We start from the raw sequence: 26,981 nt of genomic DNA, 5'->3' as shown, positions 1-26,981 counted from the left end.
TTCCACCTGAAAAACATTTCAGGTGTTGATACTTTGCTAATGCACCACACTTCCAGTATGCACCTTATGTGTCTCGATCTTGAAGACCTTCTCCAGTTCCACTTACAGTGATTAGAGAACATGAATATTCTTAGATTTTTTTCCCCTCTTGATTTACACAGCTGCTGGCAATCACATAACAAAAGTATTATTTTCTCTGACATAGGTGAAATATCTATTCTAATTACTAGAAATAAAAGAAGACATTCTATGTTATCTCAATACTGGAAGAAAAGACGATAAGAAGGAATGGATAACACTCAATAGTCAAAGCTGATGCCCAGTCATTTGGGGGTTTTATGGTTTCATTGATGTAGTAAGAGTTTGGTTTGTGACTGAAACAGCAAGAAACTACCATTGTAACATGAAAAATAGCTATTACTTTGCAGATCTCAAACGGCTTCTTTTCAAAGAAAAAGTTCCTTTTTAATTCTTTGAAGATTGAGTGCCAATGTTTTTAGCTGCAAAAAAGAAGGAGGCCCATCTTCATTTCTCTTCTTTGTTATTTTTGCTTTGTGTACTATAAACTCTTCTGATTATAGGCCACTTATATGTGTTTATTTAGTGTTTGAAACTTCAGGTCCTAATCCTGATTAGAGTTTCTGAATGCTAATGTAATAAAAAAAAAAATCAGACTGGCATTAAAAACGCGCTTAAGAAAATTCTTTGTGCCATTCCAATCTCCTCTAGGAAACAGGTTGAAGAACGATGAATATTTCTGACTTGCTTTTCCTAAACAGTAATTCACTGAGGTACTATGAACACATTTCTTCCCCATACCTTACTGCTTGTAGAAGTTTATTGCTTATACTCTGATCCCTAGTTAACTTCCATGCTCTAACATGATGACATGGTAAACTTCCCACCCAAGATGGGCACCTCTAAGGGACTGAAAAAATTACACAGACAAATATGACTTGTAACTGCTATTTAGCTTTTTCATGTCTATATTAAATGCACCTACTCTATCAACCCACTGCCTGAATGTTTTGGTGACTACATCATGTATCAATGGGCTGAAAGTTATATCACTTAGAGAAAAAGGGAAGACAGTTAAAAAGGACATGTCCTCACCTTTGAGTGTTCAAGCTTACACCATAGGTATAGAGAATTTTGGTTAAATAAAACAACAACTTAGAGAAAACTAACAGGATGCTGCTTACAATCACAAAGAGAGAAGAAACCCAGCTGACAAACTGAACTGTTTCAGAGCTCTGTCACTTTCAGTGCTACAAGAATGGACTTCTCACAAGAGAGTTTTTAAAATCATTCAAAGGGGCCCATAATTTGACTATCGTCAAGCCAATGAACAGTAACCACTGCCATTACGCAGGACCTGAAATGTCCTCTACTCAGTTCCCCTAATCTTCCTGATATGAAATGCAGAGCAGTTAAATAGTGGTAGAACAGAAATTAGAAAGACTATTCTGGCACAAAGCAAATGGGAATAATCAAATTTCCATTTTGCTGCTCCAAGTTAGTGATTCTTCACTGCCAATGGCAAAGTAAACAAAAAAACCCAAACAGGTACTACTGCCTAGAAACTCCCTTTTGGCCCACCATAAGGTGAGAAAATGACAGAAAACAGAATCTGTTTACGTCTTTCCCAAGACCTACTATTTTTAATTGTGATACCAATGTCATGGAATCGTAATAAATTATGATTTCTGTTTCAGATATTAAAGTCTAGAAAAAATACCTGAGCACCCTGGCTCCAACAGAAAGATGGAAAATGCTGAAAAGTGCTGAATCACATTTTGTTTGGAGAAAGGCAAATTAGTTCATCTGGCTTCACATGAGCCAAAGTTTACCTGGGTCCCTACCAGTGCAAGGAGTTTCATTGCCGCTCTTAGAAGAACCTGAGTAGCTAGTACCCAAACTCTTAACAGTCATTTTTCTTAATTGTTTTGTGGTGACCCATGCCTGAGGAATTTATTAAATCAGAAAAACAAATTTTTCTCCAAACACACCACAGTGCCGGCAACTTTTCCTACCATCCCTTTCCTTACAGCTCTATCTACCCTTCTAGTTCTACCTGTATCAGCCCTATTCTCGAGAAGCCAGGTAATGAAAGCACACAGTAAGACAGCTTTTCACTTACAATCTACTGAATAAAGGACTGAAGGCAGAAAAACTCTAACCAGACTTTCCCAAAATAGGCACTCTAAGGTTTTTAAGACAAGAAAAATGGACTAAGTTATCTCTAACTTTAATCAGCTCTTTTGCTCCTCTAGTAACTTTATACCATTCTCACCTCTCCAGTTCCGCTATCTTCTTATCCTTATCATTCTTCTCATTTTCCATCTCTTTCAAGATTTCGAGAAGACGATCTACTTCAGCTTGAGCCTTGCTAGATTCTTCCCGATACCGTGTTACCTCCCTTTCCAGCTGCTGCATACGATCACTCAGTTCTGGGCTGGCCCTAGCCTCCAGTGTTGCCTCATGAGCCTGTAAGAAAAAGGTTCAAGAAAAAACACTTCATTCACACATATGTATTTTACAGATACAATAACTGCAAAACACTATCTAGATATCTGTTTCAAAATGGCAAGAAATAAATATACAGTACATAGGCTACTTTTAAGTATGGGGAAATACTTTCTAGGAAAAGAAAAATTCAGAAACAAAATTTTTTTTAATTCTGTATAAAAAATGTTGCAATTTTTTGATCTGAAACAGAATCAAAATAGTAAGTAAAAATTTGAAAAAACCTTAAATTTCTTTGAAAGGCAAGAAAAAGAAAAGTAAGTGTGAGTAGGTATAAAAGTTCCTAAAATACACTTCCAAAACAGTGATATAACAGTGATACGTAAAATTAGTTATCTGAAGTATTTTTAACCTAGATAATCTAGAAAAACAAATCACAGGTTAATGGCCTTCAATAACTACTATGCAAACACTATGCATAACAACTATGCAAAGCGTCAGATTTGCACAAATGGTGCTGATGTACTGAAGTCCTTGCTAGTTATCTGATCTGGGTAGACTAGGACTAATATGACTATGACTACGTACTGAAAATATCTTCGCCTAGTTATCTAGGAAATAGGTTTTTTTAAATCAGGTTATGAGTACAAAATCACCCCAGTGAAGAACCTTTTTTTTTTTTTTTAATGGCTTAGTTTTCTATAAACCTTACTAATTTTTTAGTAAAATTAATTCAACGGTTCCAAAGCATATCAGAGACAAAGAAAAGGCAGCATTTATGCTGGAGTTTAAACCAGCAGACTAAGGACTATCTTTTGATTCTCCCCATGCCCCTCTGCTCTTGGATCTTGAACTGCTATTTGATATCAATTAAAGCTATTTCAGAATTGCTCAAATTTGCTTCAGTGAATAGCAGGTTTGGTGGAGGTATTCTGCTGACCAAGACTGCCTACAAACTCAAGGCCTTTCTCTTCTCTGTAAAAAAACCTACAACAGAAAATAACACTATAGATTTTCTCCCCCTCTGTGTGCAGCTGTGGAAAGTTTTACAAGCTGCCAGTGTTCTGCTTGAAAGCACAGTGAAGTCTAAATCCAATCGTATGGGACTCTGTTGCTTTTAAAGGTAACTGGACAGGACTACAGCAGCATAAACCTCAGGATTAGAAGCTGCTGCTTCCAAAGAACCAAATAATAGCAAAAATACACTTGGCTAAATGTGTTTAGTTATTCAGTAAAATAAGACTGGGAGAAAATATCCGTTCATTGACCCCAACATTTTTGCCTTGAAGTATCTTGCTTTTAATTAGCTCTGTTAAAGCCAAGGCTGCATTCCAGTGAAATCCAGGAGAATCTCAGAGCAGAATATTCTAGGACTGAAGAAGGCCTTGATGCCTGTTTTTACTGGGACTATGACCTTGGGAGGCATCTGGGTTGTCCAAATACTGGAATGTTTCATATTCCAGGGCCTTGGCCCTGCAGCCCTGCAGCAGCCTGCCTCAGGGTTGATGCTAAACTGGTTTGCCTTTGACTTTTTTTTTTTAAGCAGGAACTCTAGAAAGCTGGATAACCTGCACGGTATTTTATCCTAGAACAAAATGCCTGGCAATCCCCATGTCTCCCAGGCAGGTCTCAGCAGGACTGCCCAACAACCATAGATTGAGAAGAACAGAACCCTGTCCCGAGGCAATGCATTTAGAAAGATTTAAAAGGCTTCCCACTTATGAGAGACATCTAAGTCAAACCCGGCTGCTCCTCTGTCACTGAGCTGTAAGTCTGAAAATCCTGCTTCTGAGCTTCTGAGACCCAGCTCCAAGTGAATCCCTGGTGAGCCTGGCAGCTTTGAGAAGCCTTTTGGAGTTAGTGCTATCTATGTTTCCAGATTCCTTACTGCCCCATAAACACTTCGAATGATAAACCCTTGGAAAGGACCCTCTAAGGCAAGTGGAAGTCTAAATAACGGGTTGCCAAGATGATGCAGGCTCCAGGAGGACACTATAGCAATGAGACTGATAAGCGTGTCGGTTCCATGAACACCCGCGGGCATCGTGGAACATACTCTGCTTTGGAAGGATTGTGTTGGTGGGTGTTCCTGAAATGCCTTTTTGGGATTTCCAGCCTGTGGGAAACCTGAAGTATTTGATTTCATTTCCTTTTCAACTATGCTTAAATTTCAAACAAAAGCTCCAATCTTCCCTCCCAAATACCGTTTTGCAGGAACTGGGAATATTTGGGGGGGAACGACACACACCTATAAATCTACTATGGGTATCTATATTCTTTTAAGAGACACTATGTATACAGTTAAGTCTGGTTTTCACCAGAGGCAGAGCCTGAATACTTCTGTGCTTAATTTAGGTATTTTTCCAACTTCTCAAATTGTTTGTTTTAACAAAGACTCCTCCAGGCTCTTTAAAGTCATCCAAAATACATAATCAGATAATCAAGAAACTTCTTTTAAAAAAAAAAAAGCAAAGCCAAGCTGTTAGCCTGGATTACTAAACACTCTAATTTAATGTAAGTTATAAGACCTAATGCAATTCTACTGTCAGGACAGTCCTGATTTATATTACTCTGTGCTAATAAAAGCATCTCCACAACAACCCAAGAGACACTACTGAGAAGAGGAAATCAATTTTCTTTTTTAGAAAATTAGCCAACAAGTCAGTGTGTCTGGTTCTTATAGAAAGAAAGGGCTATTTACACAACATAAATTATTAGTTAAGACACGTAACACATGTTATTTGTATATAATGCACGTAAGTATGGATACTTTCACCTAACACAAAGAGAATGTTATGTGATATGGTGTAAACTGGAGACCACTTCCTGAGTTGTGAATTACTGACTGAGTGACTTTGGTCCATTTTGTGGGTTATGTACAAAATACGTGTTACATGACCATATCTAAAATCCTACTGGATTCATTTATTGTATAGGAGAGAAAACCAATGCATTTCGAGGTTTCCCACAAACACACATTGAGATCTGGAACAGACGAAATTGGCTACCTTCCCAATGCAACATTGTATGAAATAATTCAGCAGTATTTTTTTTTGTTAACCAAAAAGAAAGTTAAACACAAATAATGAATCCTATATGCACAGTAAAAAAAAAAAAAACCCACATACAACTTCCCCTGCCCACCAAAGGTGTACAAAAATTCCAAAATAAGGCAGCAATTTAACTTTTAAAATGAATGGACATGTAAAGTGACAAATGCACTAAGACAGTTTCTGCTGTATTAAGAGACTAGAAGTAGTGCATTTTGATAGGTTCAAACCTCGTCTCTGCCTGAGACACTATTCCTAAATCTGCAAACTCTTTATATAGTTACAAACAAATATGAAAATGTATAAAAGTATGATAAAAATCAAATAAATTGAAAAAGCAGCTTGCTTAGGGTGAAGGGAACATTGCACCTCCCCCTCTGATAAATGAGAAATAAGAAAAGGTATGTCTACAGAGGCCATTGAGTTTACCTGATTACAGGCTATTTTAAATCTCTCAACCGTTACTCCTTACTCTGTCATTAGCTCTCCTTGTCTGTTCCAGTGTGGAGTCAAACAGGTGAATTTAAGCTACTGTCAAGAGCACAATCAAATTCTGCAATGATCTGCATAAGAAACAGTCACACTTTAGCTAGAAAGCGGCACCTTCTTAAGCTATGTTTTTATTAATATAGCTCATCTGATCTTTGCCAGTGTGAATTTAATTTCAAATTCTAAGTGGTTCAGGACCTAGAATAGTTTAAGCTTACTACTCAGTTTAAGCTTACTACTCTGGATATGATCTCAAAGTTCTTAAGAGGGACTATAAACTAAGAGGTGGTTTAACAGCTTTCTGCTTTTCTGCTCTTAGCCATCATTTCCCATCTGGAATGTGGTAAGTGATGGGGTGAGTGCTTCATGTACCTAAAGAATAAAAGAAAGAGCAATTGTTCCTCAAATAAATGTACTATAACTTCTATTGCTTCCACAGAAAATCAGCTGACAAAGCCAACTTCTATAACTAAAACAAAGATGACCAATGTTTCACAGAAATAACAACTATTTACAGATGGAAAGGAGAGGAAGACAAAACACACTAAAGAGAATTTTCTAAGCTGATATTTCTCAAGCCAAAAAACTCTTTGCTAAGAGGAAAGGTAATCTTACACAGCTTAAAGTGTGCCAGAGGCAGGGAAGATAACAATAGCACAGATCTAATTTAAAAGTTCTTATATGTAAATAAAAATCCCAAATGTGATGGCTAAGATTCCAAATCAATATTCCTAAAAGATTAACTAAATCAAACAGCAGATAATTCACAGCAAACACTTTCTACTTTTACCTATGAATTGAGACAGTAAATTCAGTTTAACATTTCACATACATATGTTGCCAAGAACTTTTGGCCACGAAACAGAAGTTCCCAAGAATCTGAAATCCCATTTTAATCCGCCCTCCTACCTCCAAGTGTGCCTCACATCCCCTAAAAATAATACAAGCACATACAAATACAAAAATACGACTATTTTCTGCACAAGGCAAACATATACAAGACATATAAGCAATTCAAGTGATAAAACGTGCTGCCCTCTATCGTATCTTTACTAGTTTCAACAGAATTACAAACCTGAAAAACAACCAGACTTGCTCCTCCTTTAGCTGCAATGCCCTAAACACCATCTATTGTAACAGCTTTTCAGAAAGGCTATACTGGAAGTAAAAGGCTAGGTGAATTCTCTGATATACTATGCACCGCAAAACTTGAGTCTGCCACAAAGAGTTATTTGTTACCTTATTACTGACAAAATCTTTTAAATGGTTAGTTTCTGCTAATGTGACTGTAAATTTTTGACAAGGAATAAGTAAGTCTTTGGTTGGAATCATGTAATAAAGAAGGCTGAAAGTCTAAATAAGAGGAAGATGCCTCGAGAGACCTCATTACTGAAAAACAAACCTACTCTTCAGAAAGATATGAGTTCCCGTAGTCATTATTAAATATTAACAATTTTCTCTCTTTGGAATTTACACCAACACATAAAATGTACAAAGACAGAAGGGAAATGCCCAGATGACAGCTGTCTTTGCGAGTGTACTTCAGTCTCCTTACCTATGCCTCCTCTGAGCCAGGCTTTACTCACCTGACCACAGGCTCATACATTACAGAACCAGACCTTCGTTCAATGCACAGGAGGGAATGACTCGAGTAATGAGTGGATATTCAGCATTCGGTTGTGATATCCAGTGTATGGCTTTATGGCTTATTAACTCTAAATTACACAAATGACACTAAAAAAAAAAATCCCAATTTTCTTTCTATCATACTAATGTCTGTAGGCTGTTTCTTGACAAACAGCAACTAACTTCACTTCTCAACACCACCAGTGGGAAATGAGGATGCATTATTATACTTGTTGTGCAGGTGAAAAACTGAGGTGCAAAAATATCCTGCCTTATTATCTTAATGCTTTCCTACTATTAAAAAACCCCAATACATAATCTAATTTCTCTCGATGATTATCATCATCCTTATATCACTCTGGCTTCTTCTTTGAGAGTATTTCACATGGTACTGGCAACTGCAAGAGTCTGGCAGACAAAAATTTAGTTATAAAATATTACAACCACCACCTCACAATGAAAAATGAGAAAGGCCACACAATGTTGCATCGGCCACTTCCTAGCTTTTGGATATTTAATTTTTCAAAATGAATATTATCTTAACAAAGCTTCTGGGAGGGCTAGAGTAGATAAGTTTAATTCTTTAGATATAAGAAAATCAGGGGGGGAAAAAACCTCCAACTTTACACTGCATGAGATGATGCTGACATTGTCCTGAACCATCAATAGGACCGGAACTTTAAAAGCCACCACACAGCCTGTTCATACTTTAACTTCTATGTTGACTATATCATACTGCAGAATAAAACACACAGTTTTTGTATATTCTGACTTGAGATAAATGGGGAGCCCCAGATATTTTGCATGCTATTGAAGATTTCATAGCAAATATGCTCTTCTGGGCACAAATTCTCCTGCCTGTTTGCACCAAGTACAATCCTTTTGTACCATATTACATTTCCCCAACTTTTTTATCAACATTGTTTAGGTTCAAATTCTACTCCTCTTACCCAGGCAGATTCCCCTAAATCTGCCAGATTTCCTTATCCTTTTCCTACCACTTTTTTTTTTTCAGGTTTGGGGTTTTTTTTGTGCAGTTAGTTCTATCCACGAACACCTTTAGGGCCATGTCTCCTGCCCATATGCAACCCCCTCCTCATACCATATCCTCCCCGAGTCCCAGGTTCAGTAAAAACTTCCTCGTAATTCTACCTACTCATTCCCCCAGCAAAATCCGACCTGTTTTTCTCTTCCCAGTGGCTAACTTTCAGTACCAGCTTCCAGTCCTAAACAGATTATTTGTCCTGATCAGTTCTGCACACTGAGATGCTGATTCTTGCTTCTGCTCTATTTGTATCAAGGAGGTGCTTGGAACCAACATGGTATTTGGTGAATAGTCTACTTAGAATTGCTGCTGCTGCCTGCTCAAATGAGCAGTCCTAGAAGAGGCTGGGGCAATGGAGACAATGGGAAGGTCTTTCTCCCTCTCCAGGATGGGGTATAACCAGCACAGGTGGAGCATTTGGGGAAGTTTCACTGCTGAATCTAACTCTCTACTAAGCACATACAAATAGACAATGCATTTAACCTTTAGCCAATCTAGACAGATTTAAACAGGGGCATCAAAAACATCTGGTACAAGGACGAAATCTTTTAATAAAAATTTACTAGTGTTAAGAAAAGATTAACACCAACGTATTTCTGTATTTTGTTCCCGAAAACAGTGAGCTGTTACGGCTGAGAGTTTCTTCCAAAGAGACACAAAAGCAAACAAAATCTCAGACTGAATCAAACAGTGAAAGAAACTTCAGCTACAAGATTTAAAAGGTTTTGCAAAACCATAAACAATTGATAAAAAAGAATCTATTTAATAAGATGCATTAAACAACTTTAGTAACAGACTGTACCAGTGCAATCCACAGGTTAGGAGACTGGCAAATTATTTTAAAGTGGAGGAATGTATCAATTCACCAGAGAAGTCTGGAGTCTGCTTGCTTTTCATACCTGAAGACACAATACCTTTGAGGAAAAACTATTCTCTGTCACGAAATACTAAATAATTAAATCCTTCAAATGTCATATCCACTAATCCTATATCCTTTAAGAAAATAATGTTGGTTTTTTTTATAATCTTTGTGCACCAAATACCTTAGAACATTTATTAACGACTGTTTTTATATCTAACAATTAACTCAAAAGGCAGTGTAGGAATTTGTATGCCCTAGTTGAATATTCATTGTTATTTCTGATAGTCCTAACAAAATACTTTTCCCTAGTGCACACACAACTCTTTTTGTAAATCTAGTCCCATAAAAACATTGTATTATATGTTCTATTAAAATAATTTCCAATGTGGGATGTCACAAAAACCGAACTATTAAAAGTACCAGGAATTCTCTGACCTTCAGACAATGATTGTCAGGATAGACAGCTACATTTACCCTGAACATTGTCAAGAGTAACAGAGATATCAGCCTTCTGCAAGTTTTGTAACACGATTTTTTATGCACACAGTCACAAAAGAAATCTCTGATGAAAACCACCTTGGATTACGTAATTTATGGTGTCAAGATATTATTGTACAAACACTCCTTGAAAGGAGTGTTCTTTGACAGGAGCGCTCTTTGACATCAAACAGAAGGCTGGTAATAGGATCCAAAATTAAACTGACACGGTACCAGAATGCTTAATGGTTACAGAAGTTTTTAAGCAACCTTTTACATGCTGTAACTTTATTATTTCTAATGCGCTGCTGCACGTGGTGTTATGGAATACTTTCACAGAAGTAGCTTGATTTGCATAGAAATTCTACATTCTTGCTCTGAAATGTACAGACAATCGAGAAGACAGAAACTTCAGGACACTTCAAGCAACTGCAGCAAAGGGAAACAAAAACATTGGCACAATATTAAGCTGTCCAAACAATAATGAAGTTAGACCAACGCAGCCAAAAAGTAAAAGCATTATTAGAAGGCTTCTTTGAGCATGACTGGTCAGATATATCACAGCATTTTGTTTATATCCATACCCACTACTAAAGTAATTCACCAATATACCCTGTGTTTGCCCAAACATAAAAGCATAGGTGAATGCAAGTACAACACAGAAAATTAAGTGTAGTTGGCAGTAGCCTCTCAGTTTGCTGGAGAAGTTATTGGTTTGGATGGATGGCTCAATAAAATTTCAGGGTGCTAAAGGGAGAAAGAAGACAGGAAAAGATGGGGAACATTTGTGATAGGAAGAGAGTGAGAGAGCAAAAGAAAAGATGCAACAAGAAAAAAAGTTTAAAATATTAGCTGCAACATTAATTTACTGAGATGACAGAATCTTAATCTGTGGTTTCAGCATGTGTTACTAACCAGCTCTTGAAACATGAGAAACGTGGAGAGTTACCCTCATGCAAGTTCCAAACTTGATCTTGATTTCTCAGTTTAACAGTTTTGTCCAGTCCTCAAATACTTAATGTAGTCCTGTGTTTGGGACAAGATGACAGCTTTACAGGTTGAGCAGGACTTTGATTTCTAGTGCTGCACTTTTATCAATTCCAAGACAGCTAAGTGGCTTAGAAAACCAATTCAGTAACTGACACTATCTGAATGCTGAACACAACTGCTGGTTTGTTTGTTTTTACAAGATGTCCTGATTTCCCTCGTAGCCTTTTTCTTTCTAGGTTGCTCTGCTGAATACATCATTTATTGTCCCTTCTTTGAAAAAAACAATCATCAGTTGAGAATGAAACCCAGTATTTCTATCTTATCTACCAATATTATCAGCAATATTTCCAGTTGTGGCAGGACATCCACGTTCACAAAAATAAAAAGCACCAGAGCCTGTATTAAACTAACCAAGCTAAATCTTGGGAAACATAGAATTTGGGTCAACACTTCACTCTGTCATTTTTTCCTGTCTTTTGAAAGATACTATCCTCCTGAACTTGAAGGAAGAACATCAGAGCAGAAGAAACACCCCCATCCTCCGAGTAAGCCTGTTGAATCTAGCGGTATTTTCCTGGCAGGGAATCACTGCTAACATTCTCTGATGAAAATTCCTAGAACTGCACTAGGGGGAATTTTGTAAACATAAGGCTTTGGATTCTTTTCTTTTTTCTAACCTTGATCCCTTTCAAATAAGGAAAATATCTATAGGGAGGAAAACTATGCACTGGAAATCAAGACAGAAAAAAATCCACTCATGTTTGCTGGAACATATTCTAATATCAGTTGGTCTCTCCCAGATTAGAAAAACAAAATTAAACAAAGCATATTGGCTGGGAAAGACAAGACAGAAAAAGCTAGGAAAAGAGTATCCTGAGCAATAACAACTAGAAGAAAACCTTTTTACTATAAAACTACTACATTAAAATAGAAGTTTGAAAAAAGAGTTTCCTAAGGAAGAAAACCAAACCCACAAAACATAAAGCCACTTCACAATAAAAGAGGGAGAGAACCCCCGTGTGTGATTTCCCTCTAATGATTCCATCTCAGCAAAAAAGGAGACTACTTTACGCAGGACACCAGGCCGTGTGAGCTTAACAGGGACTTAGGGCTTGCTTTCAGCTTTTGGAATCGCCGATAGCACCTCCTGCTGGCAGCAGGCTGACAATTGAGCACAGAAGCAATGACAGTAGAATAATTAGAACATTAAGCACACAGATTTGCATAACCATAGTATCATTATTAATAAACCCCAACCTTGAATATGAAAAACACTGCAGTTTTATTTGCCAAGACAGGGATCAATATAAAATAGTCATTAGTAAGAAAAGGAACAGTAACAATGAGAACTGGACAACTAGCGAGACACTGGAGTCTGCTTACCTGGAAAGAAAAACATCATCAGCAACCTTTCAGCACCCCTCCACTCCACTTGGTTAATAATCTTTCCTTTCAGTGTAAAGTTAAATACCTTTTACAGAAAAAGCGGAAGCTTGCATTGTTCATGATTTCTCAAAGGCTCACTGTTGAGAGATGAGCAAGAGGTTTTTTTCCAAGGACTGCCCAAATCTTTTTTTATCTAATGGCTTAACAGTAGTCCAATTCAGCCTCTTCTGTCAGCTTCTTAACTTCTAAGGCTAATAGATTTAACTGAAAGTACTCAAACTGTTCAGTGGAAATAAGAGGCAAGGGTAACAAGACTGACACATGTCCGTTCAAACTGTAAGGGAAACAACCTAGAAGAAAAAGTTTTTTGCCATTTGCTGTTAAGAGCTACACAAGAAAGTCCTTCCTGAATGTGGCTTATGCAAAACAGCACTAAAATAATGTAATAAATCTCAAGATAATAAACCTCTAATTTGTTTTTACATAACAGAATGCTGTTATGTAGCCATTAGTTTTAAGGTTAATTGTGACAGTTATTTGCAATGGTTAACAATGCAGATGCGTAAAACTGAGTTTTTAGAAGCTTTAAATTGGAGCTGGATTATCTATGATAATTGTTTTGAGGATGACAAGGAACTATTCCACCTTGAAAATGTCAAACTGCCTGAATAAATATCTGCAATGCATTTAAAAAGAGAAAGCCTTTTAAAAATACGTTTTTCTACTTTTCTGCAAGTGACAAAAAAACATTGGCAAATTAAAAATAGCTCGAAAAAAGGTTATTAAAGAAATATCTAAACTTACTCATTAAGTATAAAACATATTCAATTGGTTGCTAACCATATCTTCTTGAGTTACTAAGAGTAACGGTGACTTGGTTCTAGAAACCAAGGAGGACCTGTGGCAGAAGTGGGCTCTTTCACACAGCCTGGGGAAAGCAAACGCACGGTTGATTACATGAAAGCATACCTGGGTCCTAGAGCTTCGATTTCTTTATAAAAAGCCATTGTGGACTGACTTCCTAGCACCAAAAAAAAAATAATCTAAGCAGTAGCCCAACATGACACAGTATTTTAAAAAGGAACAAGGTATTAATGATTTTGTCTCAGTAGGACTTGAGAGGATACTTTAGGGTCTTTGCACAGGAAACAATTGTCCATATGCCCTAGTAAGCGATAATGCCTGAAGCAGAGGAGCAGATATCCAGAGTATTATGGAAGGGCTTTATACTGCACATAGGTAATGGCAGGCTATCGATTTTCTTTTCTTGCAGAACTGAAACCATCCTGACTGAATAATTTGGGTAGCTTCTTTGGACGGGAAGATGCAAATCTATTTGTGTTCACCATACCATGAATTTACATGCATTATTTTTCTCAGAACCAAATCGAGAATAGAGTAATTTGTCCTATAGCTGTCCTGTACAATTAATAGTGCTCTTTACATTTGAGCTATTTTCCCATTTTAACCCTCAGGAAAAGGATCATGGGAGAATAATTCACCCTCTTAACTATTTCCTGAAACAAAAGAGATTTGATTATAAAAATATATGGTCTTACGAACTGGCACAGCGTCCTTAGGTAATGTTCCTGGATACCAGCTATTAAGCACAATCCTCTCTAAAATGAATGAGCAGAGGTAGGCCTAAAGGAATTATAACGAAAAACTCATTGCAGTGCAAATTAACTGCATATTCATCTTTTAGCTAGCAGTGCTTCACCAGATTTTGTTCGACCTCCATACCTGCTTATACTACTGATATACTCACTGCTTATAGTGAGGAAAGTGATCTCAGGGGAAGCAGTGAAAAGCAGAACATTTACAAATGCTAAATATGCAGACACATCCCGTAATTAATTGAATTTCTGCAATTGGTTTTTCATAACCTAACTATTTGTTATGTGCTCTCCCAGTTAGTACTTTCTTTTCCTTAAAGTAATTGTAACAATGTTGTCCACTGCAGCTGTCCACCTACAAACTAATACAATCATCCAATTGGTGTCACAATCTCTGGCAAATCTTACCTACAATATACACCTCGACTCAGTATCTGTAACACACTGACAAAAAGGTGAAACTACAGTTCACGACGGAGAATTCAAATGAAAGGGTCCTTCAGGATTTCTGAAATACTCATCCGCTGTATGGTACACTGAAAACAGCCTGTGAGGCCAATTAAATGTGCACAACACTCTTTTCGTGCTCTTGTGCTTTGCTGATGGTGAATAACAGAGCCGTTCATTTTGTGTAACAGAATTAAAAGAAAGGCAAACATGGGTCTAGATATGTGTATACGGAGTTTCACTTACACAGAGTTTTCAGGTACATTAATACCCACCTTGCACCCACACAACAGAAATCCTAAACAGGTCTTAACTGATGACTCAAAATTTGATCTCACATTGATTTGAGGAACTAAGACAGAGTTCCAATCTACAGCACAGGCACTCCTTTTCTTGGGTAGATGTAAAGAAACAGCTAGAACTCCACAATCCAAGACTTAAATTTCTTTTAAAAATCATGTTACCCTTTGTCTTGTTCTGATTTTATAAATAGAAGTAATACCCTGAAGAAAATGGAATTTTTTGAATTTTCCACTAAGCCATAACAATGAACTATTTGAGCTTGGCAAAACAGAAGTTGAGGGCCAGAGACGGGAACAGAGAGATAGAGAAGCACTTGTTTTACAACTATGTACTTGAGGAGAGCTGAGAGACTGATCAAAGCAAACATCCCACCTCAGAAGCTGCTGAGAACAGTGTGATAAAGCATATAGTCAAGGAGAACAACTAATCGGGATGTTGATAAGAACTAAAACAAAGTGCCCAGTAGGGGAACTATTCTCATTATAATACTAAAAATGAGGCCCATAGGCCAAGAACTGCTCCCCTCTACTAAGTCCCTTACTCCTTGAGTATGCATGGTAAATTAAAAGTGAGCTGTACCTTTACATCGAAGCAAGAAAGAAATTAACCAATTATTCGCTGAGGCATGTGAATATTAGCTGTGACTGACACATTTAACTGTATAAATGCCTTGTAGTTTCTCGGTGTGGGGTGCTGGCTTTGCGGATTTACCACCTAGCACCAATCTTTGCACAAAAATGATTGAATAAAATAACTCCGCTCTGCGTGTAGTTTGGCGTTTTGCACACCAGGCGAACGAACCAGCTTTTCAGGGTAACAGAAGTATTATCACTCTTTTGGTTAGTGAGTTTTGTGCTTCTTCGTCAATTGGTCTTTCAAAATCAAAAAGTTAAAATCAAATCAATGTTCATCTAAACAACGCAGTATTTATGCTACTCACAGCTAAAATAAAGTCCTCTTGCAATGCAAACATAACCCAAAGATTCTGTTCAAATGAGTTAGCTTGCTTGTAATAGAGTATTATTCTTCTGAACAGCAAACTCCTACCAATGTATCAGCTAAGACTGGCAATGAGGTTCAAACAAAAGATCACACGTTTCACTGGTAATATAGTCTTTTCATTTGTTTTTATGCATTCCTATGGTCTGGGCCAATCATGCACCTGAGTTTATCACATTAACACCTATAAGCATTGATAATAGGTATGTGAAATGTTTAGCTGTTGATTTTTTAGGTGTTACACCAGTTTAATGGCACAATTACTGCTATGAACTGTACTGAAGCAGACTAACAGGTAATAATTCCTAGTACCTGTTAAAAAAAGGAGTCAACAGGATTGTTACTGCTTGTAAATGAGGGACAAAATTAGCACCAGTGCCTGAAAGTTACTTTTGATGAGCTTAGCTTGTAATGTGGTTTTCATGGACACAACTTCACAGTTCTTGCTGAAAAGCAACTCACAGAATTCAAACGTAAGACCCAAAGTTTTCTGTGTAGGCCAATGTCTGAATGTGTACACCACATATATAAACATGAAATAAGATCACCTTCTTCAACTGAGTTTCCATCTTCAAGCATTCTTCCTTTTTCTGTTCCAATGCAATTTCTAGTGTCTTGAGTCTTGAATCTTTCTTCAGTCCTGATGAAGCTAAGGATGAAGCATGTTCCTTCAGATCCAGTAAAGATGACTAAAATAAAAGATGTAAAATAACTATCAAGTACATACTCTTTATGTGCAATACCTAGTTTCTTATTTTGTCTTTATTTTCTTTCTACCCCTTCACACTATCTTGGGGATCCAACTTAGAACAACATATTGTGTCAGGATGTTCATGTCACTGACTTAAGACAGCTTGGATTAATTCAGGTTTTCAGGACCACAGTAAAACCTTGTCTAAATTAATTTTAAAACCGTTTTTAAAGATGGAAGATTCTGTAAACAGGAACCAGTGCTTCCAGTCATATTCAAGAAAAATTGGGTTTAAATAAAATAATATTTAAAGATTGTACGTAGTTAGCAGATTTGGCCTCTATATCTAAAAGTGAGAATGTTCAAAGGTTTTGTGTATAAAGCTGCTATGGGGTGAAACTGATTCATGCTACCTATCTCCAAAAGACATCTCAACTTCTTGTTTTCCGACACGTTTTCGTGTTGGTTTTTTCCTGTCAAATGTTGACTTCCATGTAGGCAAAATCTTAGCACTTCCTGGGTGTGTATTTTTTGTATTGTTTTGCTTTGCTTTGACTGAGTTTTGAAAAAGATTGTAAGGAGACTTGAATGTTACAATTCTAAGAGAAGAACAGAGAGTGTTTATATCTCTCTAATATAATTAGGTTAATTTGCCTAGCCAGCTGGCTCATTACCAACAATTAACTTAATTATCAAAAAAGGACTCTTCAGAGTCAAAAGAACTAGCTATATTGTTTGTATAAAGGAATAAACATTATCTGTATGCTTTTGGCACCCACAGCTTTGATCAACCTCTGTCCTTTCCTCCCTATATTTAGAAAGGGACAAGCTTGTTCTCTGCCTTTGGTTGTCTGTAAGCATAGCTCCAGCAAATGCTTTCACTGACCATCGGTCATTCGCTGCTAATATGATTAACTGCTGCAAATAAGGGGACTGCGTGCTACCCATGAAAAGGTGGTTCTGAAATATTTACACTTTGAAAAATTCTCAAACAATATATTTTACTAGATAAATTTGTTGAAGGAGCATTAATATAAAGGAACAGTTTTCTTAATCTAAAATATTACACATACATATACAACAAAAAATTCTAATACAACAGATTCATTCTGCTGGTCAACCTCTTTCTCTGTGAGATCTCCTTGTAAAACGCTGACTTTCTCTTTCAGGTCTTTAATGTCTTTTTTGTAGTTGTCGATCTCTTCCTGTTTTTCTCGTTCATCTCTGTCACGTTGCTCCTTTAGGCGCTCAATGGTCCTTTCCTGACAAAAGAAAGCACTCTGTGAAGAAAATCCCTCTTAGTCAGTTCAATTTCTGAGACTTCTTATCACAACACTTCTTACACACTGTAGGCGAGGAGGAGGAGCGTAGGATATTGCCATTTTCTTTACTGTTGTAAAACAGATCCCTCAAGGAGGAGGAAACTGGAGAAATCTATGGATTCGTTGCTAAGAAATATGAGGCTTTCTGCATCTCTAAAAATTCACAGTACTGTTACAATGCAACACAATTTATCTGGTTCTGATAATCAAAATGAACCAAGACCACGATATGTTACATATTGCTTCCTTACTTGATTAAATCTTATTTTTCCAAAATGTACAGTTAAATCCTCTTCAGAGAGGAAGGAGGGTAGTGCAAATGTGACACCAGGATTAACGTGCAATAAGAAAAAGGCAACAAACAAACTTTTCTGTACACCAGATACCAGCTTTGGTTATCTCGAAAGCTGAAGGGATGTAAGTGAATTCCCCAAACTCAGGGAAAGCTTTACCATAACTTCACATCTACAGAATCTGACAGACTAAAGGAGCTGTAACCCTGGTTCTCCAGGAATCAAGAAAAAATATAAAGTAATTCCAAAAAGTTGTCCCACCAAAACAGAATAGACAAGGCTGCTCCCTCAGTCCACTCTCTCCTGAGAATTAAGCAAGTGTAAAAAAATACAATGAGAACAATAGAGCTGCAAATGAAGTGAGACTGAAACGCAGCTACATCAGGATAAGTATTCATTTTGATTCAATATTGGGAACTAAAAAACAAAGCAAAACTTCAAAAAGAAATTTCCTGTTAAAATATCTGAGGAGAGAAGACGAAAGGAAGTACCAGCCAGATTTTTTTAAAAAATAAAATAGAAAAAAAAGCAGAAGAATCCACAGCTGAAATGTAAGGCATCCTGCAGTCGTACCAAAGATGCACCACATAAAGAGAGGATGGCATGAGAACACTGAAAGGATGGTGAGCAGCTAACGACTAGAGCAACAGCTCGTGGCTCAGCTCTATGCCCATGCCCTCCTCACCGCACAGAAGCCGTGCCCAGGGCTGGCTCCGTGGCAGAGCAGCCCCGGCCGCCGCTCTGCATATCCTGCAGTGCCCTCTACTGAGGGACGCATCCCGACAGCAACCCCACTCCTGATTCCTCAGCCCTCGGAAGCAAAGGACGGCACTGTGGCATTGCATCGGAGATGTCTTGTACACAGGGTCCAAGAAACACACGGAAAAGCTGAGGTTATTAGGAGAAGGACCTTTTGAAGGAAGGGCCTTAGGCTTTCCATACTCACTTTTTCTGCCAGTGCTTCTTCCAGCGTGGTCAAGGCAGTGTCAGTATTTGTGGTGTCAGCCTGCAAGGATTTCACTCGGTCCTTTAAGCTGCTCATTTGCTTCTCCTTGTCTCTTAACTGTTCTTGAAGATTTTCAATCTTAAAGAAGGGGAGTAAATTTTAAGAAGATAGCACGCAAAACCATCCAAAATCATCTTAGGAGTATGTTAAACTCTTTAAAGTATCCTTAAAGCAAAAGAGGGAGACAAGGGCCTAGTTCCCATAATCCTACATCAAAACATCAAACAATGCAACCAAAACCATCAAATATTAAAGAGGAATCAGTAACCTTCCCAATAATCAGGGAAGATTTCAGAGCAATGCAGTGTAAATAATATTGACAAGATCAATATAAGCAAGGAACAGGTATTATTCCTAACTTCTGAGGATGTTGGGCACTGTGACTGAAGGACAATTGATGTATTAACAGTGTAAAAGGAAAAAAGCTGAGAAAAACATTACTGCATATATAAACCATAAAAGGCACTTAATAATTAGGAAGTCATGAAGAAGTATTATTTTAAGTATTTCCTTTGCTACTGTCATATTCCTTACTGTACTGGCATGTTGCTTTTCATCTTACATGGTTGTTTGCTATATGGCAGACTAGCACTAAGTGTCATTCCCTGGGCAGAAAATATATCAGCCTTGTTCTCTGCAGGTGTAGAATTCAATCAATGTATGAGTTCTGAACGCATCTTTTGACAGACTGAGAAGACCTAATGCTAAACCCGTTTTATGCAGACACACGTCACAAGAAACAGACCCATTAACACTATGATAACCAGTCAAAAACATATTTATCAGCAAAGTATTAGCTGGATACAGATTTCTCAGTTGCTTCCTTTTCGTTGTTCTTGCTGACAAGTTCTTCTTGCATCAGCAAATGCATATCATAAACTGGTGAATGACACGTGGCATGTAAGGTACCTATCTCCAAAACACTTGTAGCAAGATACTCCTTCAAAGACATTTGTAATAAAGAATGTAACTAGACAACCTCAAAGGCTATCTAGTCCAGTATTTAGTAAATTAAATGAAAGCATTAACTAGCCTTTTTGCTTCAGCTGATGAACAGCAGTTAGCAGCTCCTTGGTTAGTGGAAATACAGCAACTATCCCCAGATTTTACTCTTCAACCCTGGAGAAACTGGGCTGCTCTGATTACAGAACGAATGGCTATTTAGACACATCCACCACTACTTCGCTACCTCTATTAACATTACATCTGGACCATAGTTTTAGGAAATGGTCTAAATCAGTAATGATAAATGTAAAATATTTTGCAGGAGGCTGAACACCTAGTCACAAAAAAATCATTGATGTGATACAAGTGGGAGCTAGGAGGAAGAAGGACCTAATTCAGGGAAACCCTTGCTAATGTTTCTCTGTAGCCCATGGCCACTGAAAGGATATCCTAGTATAAGATTGTCTGTACCAGTTTTTTTTCTCTCATGCAAGCACATGTAAACTTACGATCCAGCTTTGTACACAATCTATATATTACTGATAGCAGAAGAACTATAAAGGCTTTTTGTTTGGTTGTGTTTTTTCTTTTTTTTTTTTTTAAAAGGAATGGAAGGAAATTGGTTTATCTACATCATTAATTTCTCTTAGGAAAAAAAGTATTAGGCCTCCAAGTTATGCTTACAATGTAAATCTGAGCACAACACAAATGACACTACAAAACAAATTTTAAACAGCACAGAAAAAGCATAACCTGTGACATCTCATGTAAGTCAGAAATAACCGTAAGAATTGAGAATTCTTTCTTCATACACTCATATCTATTACTTAATACCTTATTAGTACATGTTCGTAGCCAGCCCAGGGAGCTTCAGAAAGCTAGTTCTGACTGAAAAATCCTCCTGGCACCCACACGTACAGCTACCGAGAAGGTAGCATCCCCAGGAGTAGCCTACGTGGCTGCTTTTGACCTTACGAGCTTTCAGTGCCGTCAGCCGTCTAGACAGGCTGGCTGTTTAGACAGCCAACCATGAAAATATACTACAAAGAAGGCTGAGCTATTCTTAGACTTGTGTTTACTTCTGGAGACGAAGCACTCTTGCAAAGGCTCCAACTGGCTAGAGGGGATAGTGCAGGGTGACTTTCTGCTGTAGGCAAACCATACACAACAGACAGCAAAATAATGCAGATTCAGCATATATTAAGGTGCTTCCAAGCAGCACAAACATTTGCACAAGCAGAACATGCATGTTCATGTTTCAATAACTGTTTACTGCGATCAGAGTAAGTTGACAGGTGTTCAACAGTACTACATGACTGCTGCATCTTCCCATTGTAACGGCACCTTCACGTGTACCAAACAAAAAATAATAAAAAAGTAATCTTGGGCTCAGCGACCATGACATGATAGAGTTCTCGATTCTTGGAGAAGTAAGGAAGAGGGTCAGCAAAACCACTACCCTGAACTTCAGAAGGGCAGACTTTGGATTGTTAAGGAGTCTGGTTAACAGAGTGCCTTGGGAGGCAGTCCTGAAGGGCAAAGGAGTCCAGGAAGGCTGGATGTTATTAAAGAACAAAGTCTCAAAGGCACAGGAGCAGGCGCCATCCCCATGTGCCGTAAGTTGAGCAGGCGGGGACAAGACCAGCTTGGCTGAATAGGGAGCTTTGGCTGTAACTCATGAGAAAAAGGAGAGCTTACTGCCTTTGGAAGAAGGGGCAGGTGACTCAGGAGGACTACAAGGATGTTGTGAGGTTATGCAGGGAAAAGATTAGGAAGGCGAAGGCCCAGCTGGAACTTAAACTGACCACCACCATTAAAGATAACAAAAAATGTTTTTATAAATACATCAGTGACAAAAGGAGGGCCAGGGAGAATCTCCCTCCTTTGTTGGATGGGGAAGGTAACCTTGCCACGAAAGATAAGGAGAAGGCTGAGGTACTTAATGCTTTCTTTACCTCAGTCTTTAATAGTCAGACTGGCCATCCTCAGGGTTGTCAGGCCCCTGTGCTGGGAAACGGAGATAGTATGCAGAATGAAGTCCCGGTTGTTGAAGAGGTGGCAGTCACCAACCTGCTCCTTCACCTCGATGTTCACAAGTCCATGGGGCCAGATGGGATCCACCTGAGGATACTGAGGGAGCTGGCAGAGGAGCTCACCAAGCCACTCTCCATCATTTATCAGCAGCCCTGGTCAACTGGGGAGGTCCCAGATGACTGGAAATTAGCGTATCTGACGCCCCTCTACAAGAAGGGTCAGAATGAGGATCTGGGGGCCTGCAGCCTGACCTCAGTGCTGGGAAAGGTCATGGAGCATATAATTTTGAATGCCATTATGCAGCACATGCAGGACAACCAGGGGATCGGGCTCAGCCAGCATGGGTTTATGAAAGTGAGGTCCTGCCTCACTAACCTGGTCTCCTTCTATGATAAGGTGACCTGCTTAGTGGATGAAGGGAAGACTGTGGACATTTTCTACTTGGACTTTAGTAAGGCCTTTGACACTGTCTCCCACAGCATTCTCCTGGAGAAGCTGGCTCCTCATGGCTTGGACAAGTGCACTCTGCACTGGGTTAAAAACTGGCTGGATGGTCGAGCCCAGAGAGTGGTGGTGAATGGAGTCAAATCCAGTTGGTGGCCGGTCACGAGTGGTGTTCCCCAGGGCTCAGTGTTGGGGCCGGTCTTGTTCAATATCTTCACTGATGATCTGGATGAGGGGATCGAGTGCACCCTCAGTAAGTTTGCAGATGACACCAAGCTGGGTGGAAGTGTCCATCTGCTGGAGGGCAGGAAGGCCCTACAGAGGCACCTGGACAGGCTGGATCATTGGGTCGGAGCCAACGGTATGAGATTCAACAACGCCAAGTGCTGGGTCCTGCACTTGGGTCACAACCACCCCATGCAACGCTACAGGCTTGGGGAGGAGTGGCTGGAGAGCTGCCTGGAGGAAAAGGACCTGGCAGTGTTGGTAGACAACCAGCTGAACATGAGCCGGCAGCGGGCTCAGGTGGCCAAGAAGGCCAACGGCATCCTGGCTTCTATCAGGAATAGCGTGGCCAGCAGGAGCAGGGAGGTGATTGTGCCCCTGTACTTGGCACTGGTGAGGCCGCACCTTGAGTACTGTGTTCAGTTTTGGGCCCCTCAGTACATCGAGGTGCTGGAGTGTGTCCAAAGAAGGGCAACAAAGCTGGTGAAGGGTCTAGAGAACAAGTCTTATGAGGAGTGTCTGAGGGAGCTGGGGTTGTTTAGTCTGGAGAAGAGGAGGCTGAGAGGAGACCTTATTGCTCTCCCCAACTACCTGAAAGGAGGTTGTAGTGAGGCGGGGGTCGGTCTCTTCTCCCTAGTAACAAGTGACAGGACAAGAGGAAATGGCCTCAAGCTGCACCAGGGGAAGTTTAGGTTGGATATTAGGAAAAAATTCTTCACTGAAAGAGATTGTCAAGCATTGGAACAGGCTGCCCAGGGAGGTGGTTGAGTCTCCATCCCTGGAGGTATTTAAAAGAAGGGTAGATGTGGTGCTTGAGGATATGGTTTAGTGGTGGACTTGGCAGTGATAGGTTAGTGGTTGGACTCGATGATCTTAAGGGTCTTTTCCAACCTTAACAATTCTATGATTCTATGATTCTAATGTGTAGAAAGTGTGAAACTCTCTATTCTTTCAGTCTACATGCATACTTTTCACTATGGAGTAATGAATGATGCTTTTCATTATCATCCATGGAACAGCAAGTATACCGAAATGTTGTAAGTCACACTAATGGCTAGGCACTACCCAAAAAATGCACTCTACCTACAACTGTGCCTTTTGGAGGGTCACATAACTGATGATTCCCAACAAGGACATGCCTTTAAAACTATAGAAAACTAGAAGTGGATCAACTGATGTACCTAAATTGAAACACTTGTATAATAATAGATGCAAAAATTCCTTTATGAAATCACAATCAACAGTAAAATAATTGCCTTAATTCCATTTTCTCCCAAACCTCCATTACTGTAACAAGTAATAGCTAAACTGTAGGTTCATCAGAATGATATAATTTCAAGGAAAAAAGCAAAGAATAGTCTACATTTTGCCCATATAGTTAATTAATGAATAATTTTGCTGTTATATCCTTGCAAGTAGTTAGAGAATTGTCTTCAGGAGGAATACAGAATGTACGTTGTATTTGTTTTACCATTCTTTTTTCCTACCCAACCCCTCCAAAAAAGTAATTCTGAACAAATTCTTAGATAATGGATAGAAATAAAACAGATAACCAAAATATGGTCTTTCTTTTCGACCCAAAGTATGAAATAAATCACAATGGAATCTCCAAGCCCTCTGGAAAACAAAGGGACAAGGACTGAAACAGCACTGTTTAGTCTTGAAATATTCGGAAGATGATAAATTTCCTCTGACATGTTCTACAAACTTAAGGGATATATATGACTGTATAAAATTTCTAAAAATGAAAAATAAAAAATGTATACACTTATCAGATTATTAACAATCTTTATCCTTGCCATATATACCTATTTTGCAGGGTAAAGACAGCAATCTATGAAGAATTTTGCAACACTAAGTTTACTGTAAAGGTAGACATACATACACTGGAATTATCGGCTCTGCATACCAATTTCCTCATCAATAATAATTTACTGAAATCTTTTTCTCCAGCATTACCAGCTGTCAGGCACTATCATGTTTCAACCTGGGTGATTTATTCCTAGTTGTGTGGAACTAATTATTTTGCCTTCTAGCCCTGAAGCACAGAAGCAGAGGCAGAAGAAGCTTCCTCTGGCATTCTGTTCCAGAGGCAAGGAAGCATTTTACTTTTTCGAATACCAATCTCACTGAAAGCCCCATGCAAATGCAAAGAAAAAGCAGCCCAGGTAATTAAATGAGATGCATCTAGTTTAATATCAATTACAGCCATTAGATTCCCAAATTCCTCTTGCTGGAGGTTACTAGTAGTTCTTCATATCATGCTTCAATCGAGAACTCCTTTTGTAGAACCATCATCAACCCTAGGGTATGTGTAAATTGAACAATTGGAAAACAATTTCTATCATACCAGTGACTTTTGAATTAGAATAAATGAAGTGCATTTGTAAGCTGCTCATTCAATCTCTTTTTTCCCCCCCTCTCCCTGTTACGGGAAAAGAACCTTTTTCCTCCTTCAAGGTATTTGTTTTTAATCAGAGATTGACACTTTACAATTAGAACTTTCATCACCTCGGTTGTAACAAAATTAACTGCATTTATGTTTCATTTCCCACTTTCAATTTTCTTCTTGCTCTTCTGTTTCACTTCTAAAAGGAATAAAATGATCAAAGAAAAAAAATTAAAAGCGGTAAAAGCCCTTTTTCTTATTGTCACAGAATGGACTAAGTTAAAAGTGAAACAAACCTCTTAGAAAAATGAAAATCCAATAATGTTGGAAATATTTAAAAAATGTAAAATGTCCATTTAAAAATCAAAATTTGTTTCAAGTTGAGAAAGTTGATTGCATATTCCACTGTTTGGATGTATCTCCAATATGTAGCAACTAGCTACATTACTTACCTGCAGACAAATCTCTCACTGTACTTTTTTTCTACAGACAGGTAAAAATACCTTTGCTTATATTCTGCACTTGACTTCCTCAGTGCAGCTCCAGAAAGAGATTGTTTTGGTCAGTAACACGATGTCTTCATCACAGCATGCACTGAATATACAGAAGACAATCAATTTAAAACTCGATAGTATTCCTTGATTGTATTACAATAGCAGATGTACAAAAGAATATCTCGGGGTACTGTCAAGCCTCCCACTTTTTTGATCCTACCTTTCATCATCAGTGGAAGCAGGAATATAAAAAAGATCTAAATAACCAGGTGGGTTGAGGGGTTTTCTGTTCTATTCCTATGGCATAGCCATCCAAATAAACAAGCACTTCACATAAGCTGTGAGCTTCCCAAACAGTTCTTCCTTGGTTTTGTAAAGGCACTGTTGGTCACTTCAGCTCCAGGGTCAATGACTACGAGGACATGATAGCTTCTCTGCAGTCACAGGCAGAGGTGATTCTGTCCGTGTCACGAATATGAGGACAAAAAAAAGCGCTATTGTAGAAGAGAGAGTGGGTGAGCAAGCAGGTACGTGATGACAGAACAGCTACAATTCTGTCTAGCTGGACACATGCCACTCCCTTCAACGTAAGAATACTAATATCACGATAAGAATTTGATAGCCTGCACTCATACTTGACTTTGCTAGAATCCCACAGCACTTGAGAATCTGAGAAAGGTGGGCTTGCATCAAATTCAGAATGAGAACATAACCATTACAATAGACATGATCACTTTGTTGTATCTGACATAATAAGAAAAATTGTTGCTTCAGAAGAAGGGGTAAGACGTTTACTCTAGACAGTTGAGATGGATCTGAATTCCAGAATTTTTGTTCCTAAAATGTGTTAAAGAGAGGCCACCTTAAGTCCTGAGAGACTGTTCAAGAAAGCTATACTACTGGATTTCTAAATGTTACTGTGTTTCTGAAAGTAATTTTTTGGGGACCATAAAGACAGCCTATAAGCAGATATTACTGGTCAGTTTTATAAGATTAAGCTCTGGTTTTATAAATGTCACACTGAAAACCTCATTATTGTAACTGTCTTTCTATTGCAGATCTTGCAAAAGTACCACTGCAACAGTACTGCATGAATTGCAAAAACCTACATTTAGTTTAGCATTAACAAATTCCCTGGGGGGTAAGTATAGCTCACCACCGCATGGATGGAAGCAAAATTTCATCTTTTGTGTGTTGGCTCCATTTGAACCTCCAATATCAGGTGTTGCTTTTAAAGTCCTCAGTGACATAAGGTCTGTCACATCAGTGAATACCATATTACTGTATTGAATCAAATAGACTGAAAGTAATATTCTTGCTATTAATTTTAAAGGTTAAATTCCCAAGACTAGCAATGATGTGCTAAAGTTGAATGAACGCTG

At 38.4% G+C, this 26,981-nt stretch overlaps 1 protein-coding gene across 7 annotated transcripts in view; it reads right to left on the bottom strand.

The window, feature by feature from the left end:
• Positions 1–26,981, bottom strand: part of ERC1 (ELKS/RAB6-interacting/CAST family member 1) — a 304,598-nt gene that overhangs the window by 176,686 nt on the left and 100,931 nt on the right. For all 7 annotated transcript variants that reach the window (XM_064458288.1, XM_064458330.1, XM_064458316.1 and 4 more), the window contains 4 exons: positions 19,009–19,146; positions 17,569–17,709; positions 16,305–16,445; positions 2,294–2,487 (listed from right to left, as the gene is read on the bottom strand). In XM_064458288.1, the coding sequence (XP_064314358.1) occupies positions 2,294–2,487; positions 16,305–16,445; positions 17,569–17,709; positions 19,009–19,146 (614 nt within the window). The remainder of the gene's footprint in view (positions 1–2,293; positions 2,488–16,304; positions 16,446–17,568; positions 17,710–19,008; positions 19,147–26,981) is intronic.

This window comes from Phalacrocorax carbo, chromosome 1 (genome assembly GCF_963921805.1).
Source record: "Phalacrocorax carbo chromosome 1, bPhaCar2.1, whole genome shotgun sequence".
Lineage (NCBI taxonomy): Eukaryota > Metazoa > Chordata > Aves > Suliformes > Phalacrocoracidae > Phalacrocorax > Phalacrocorax carbo.
This window is presented reverse-complemented; position numbering and strand designations above follow the sequence as displayed.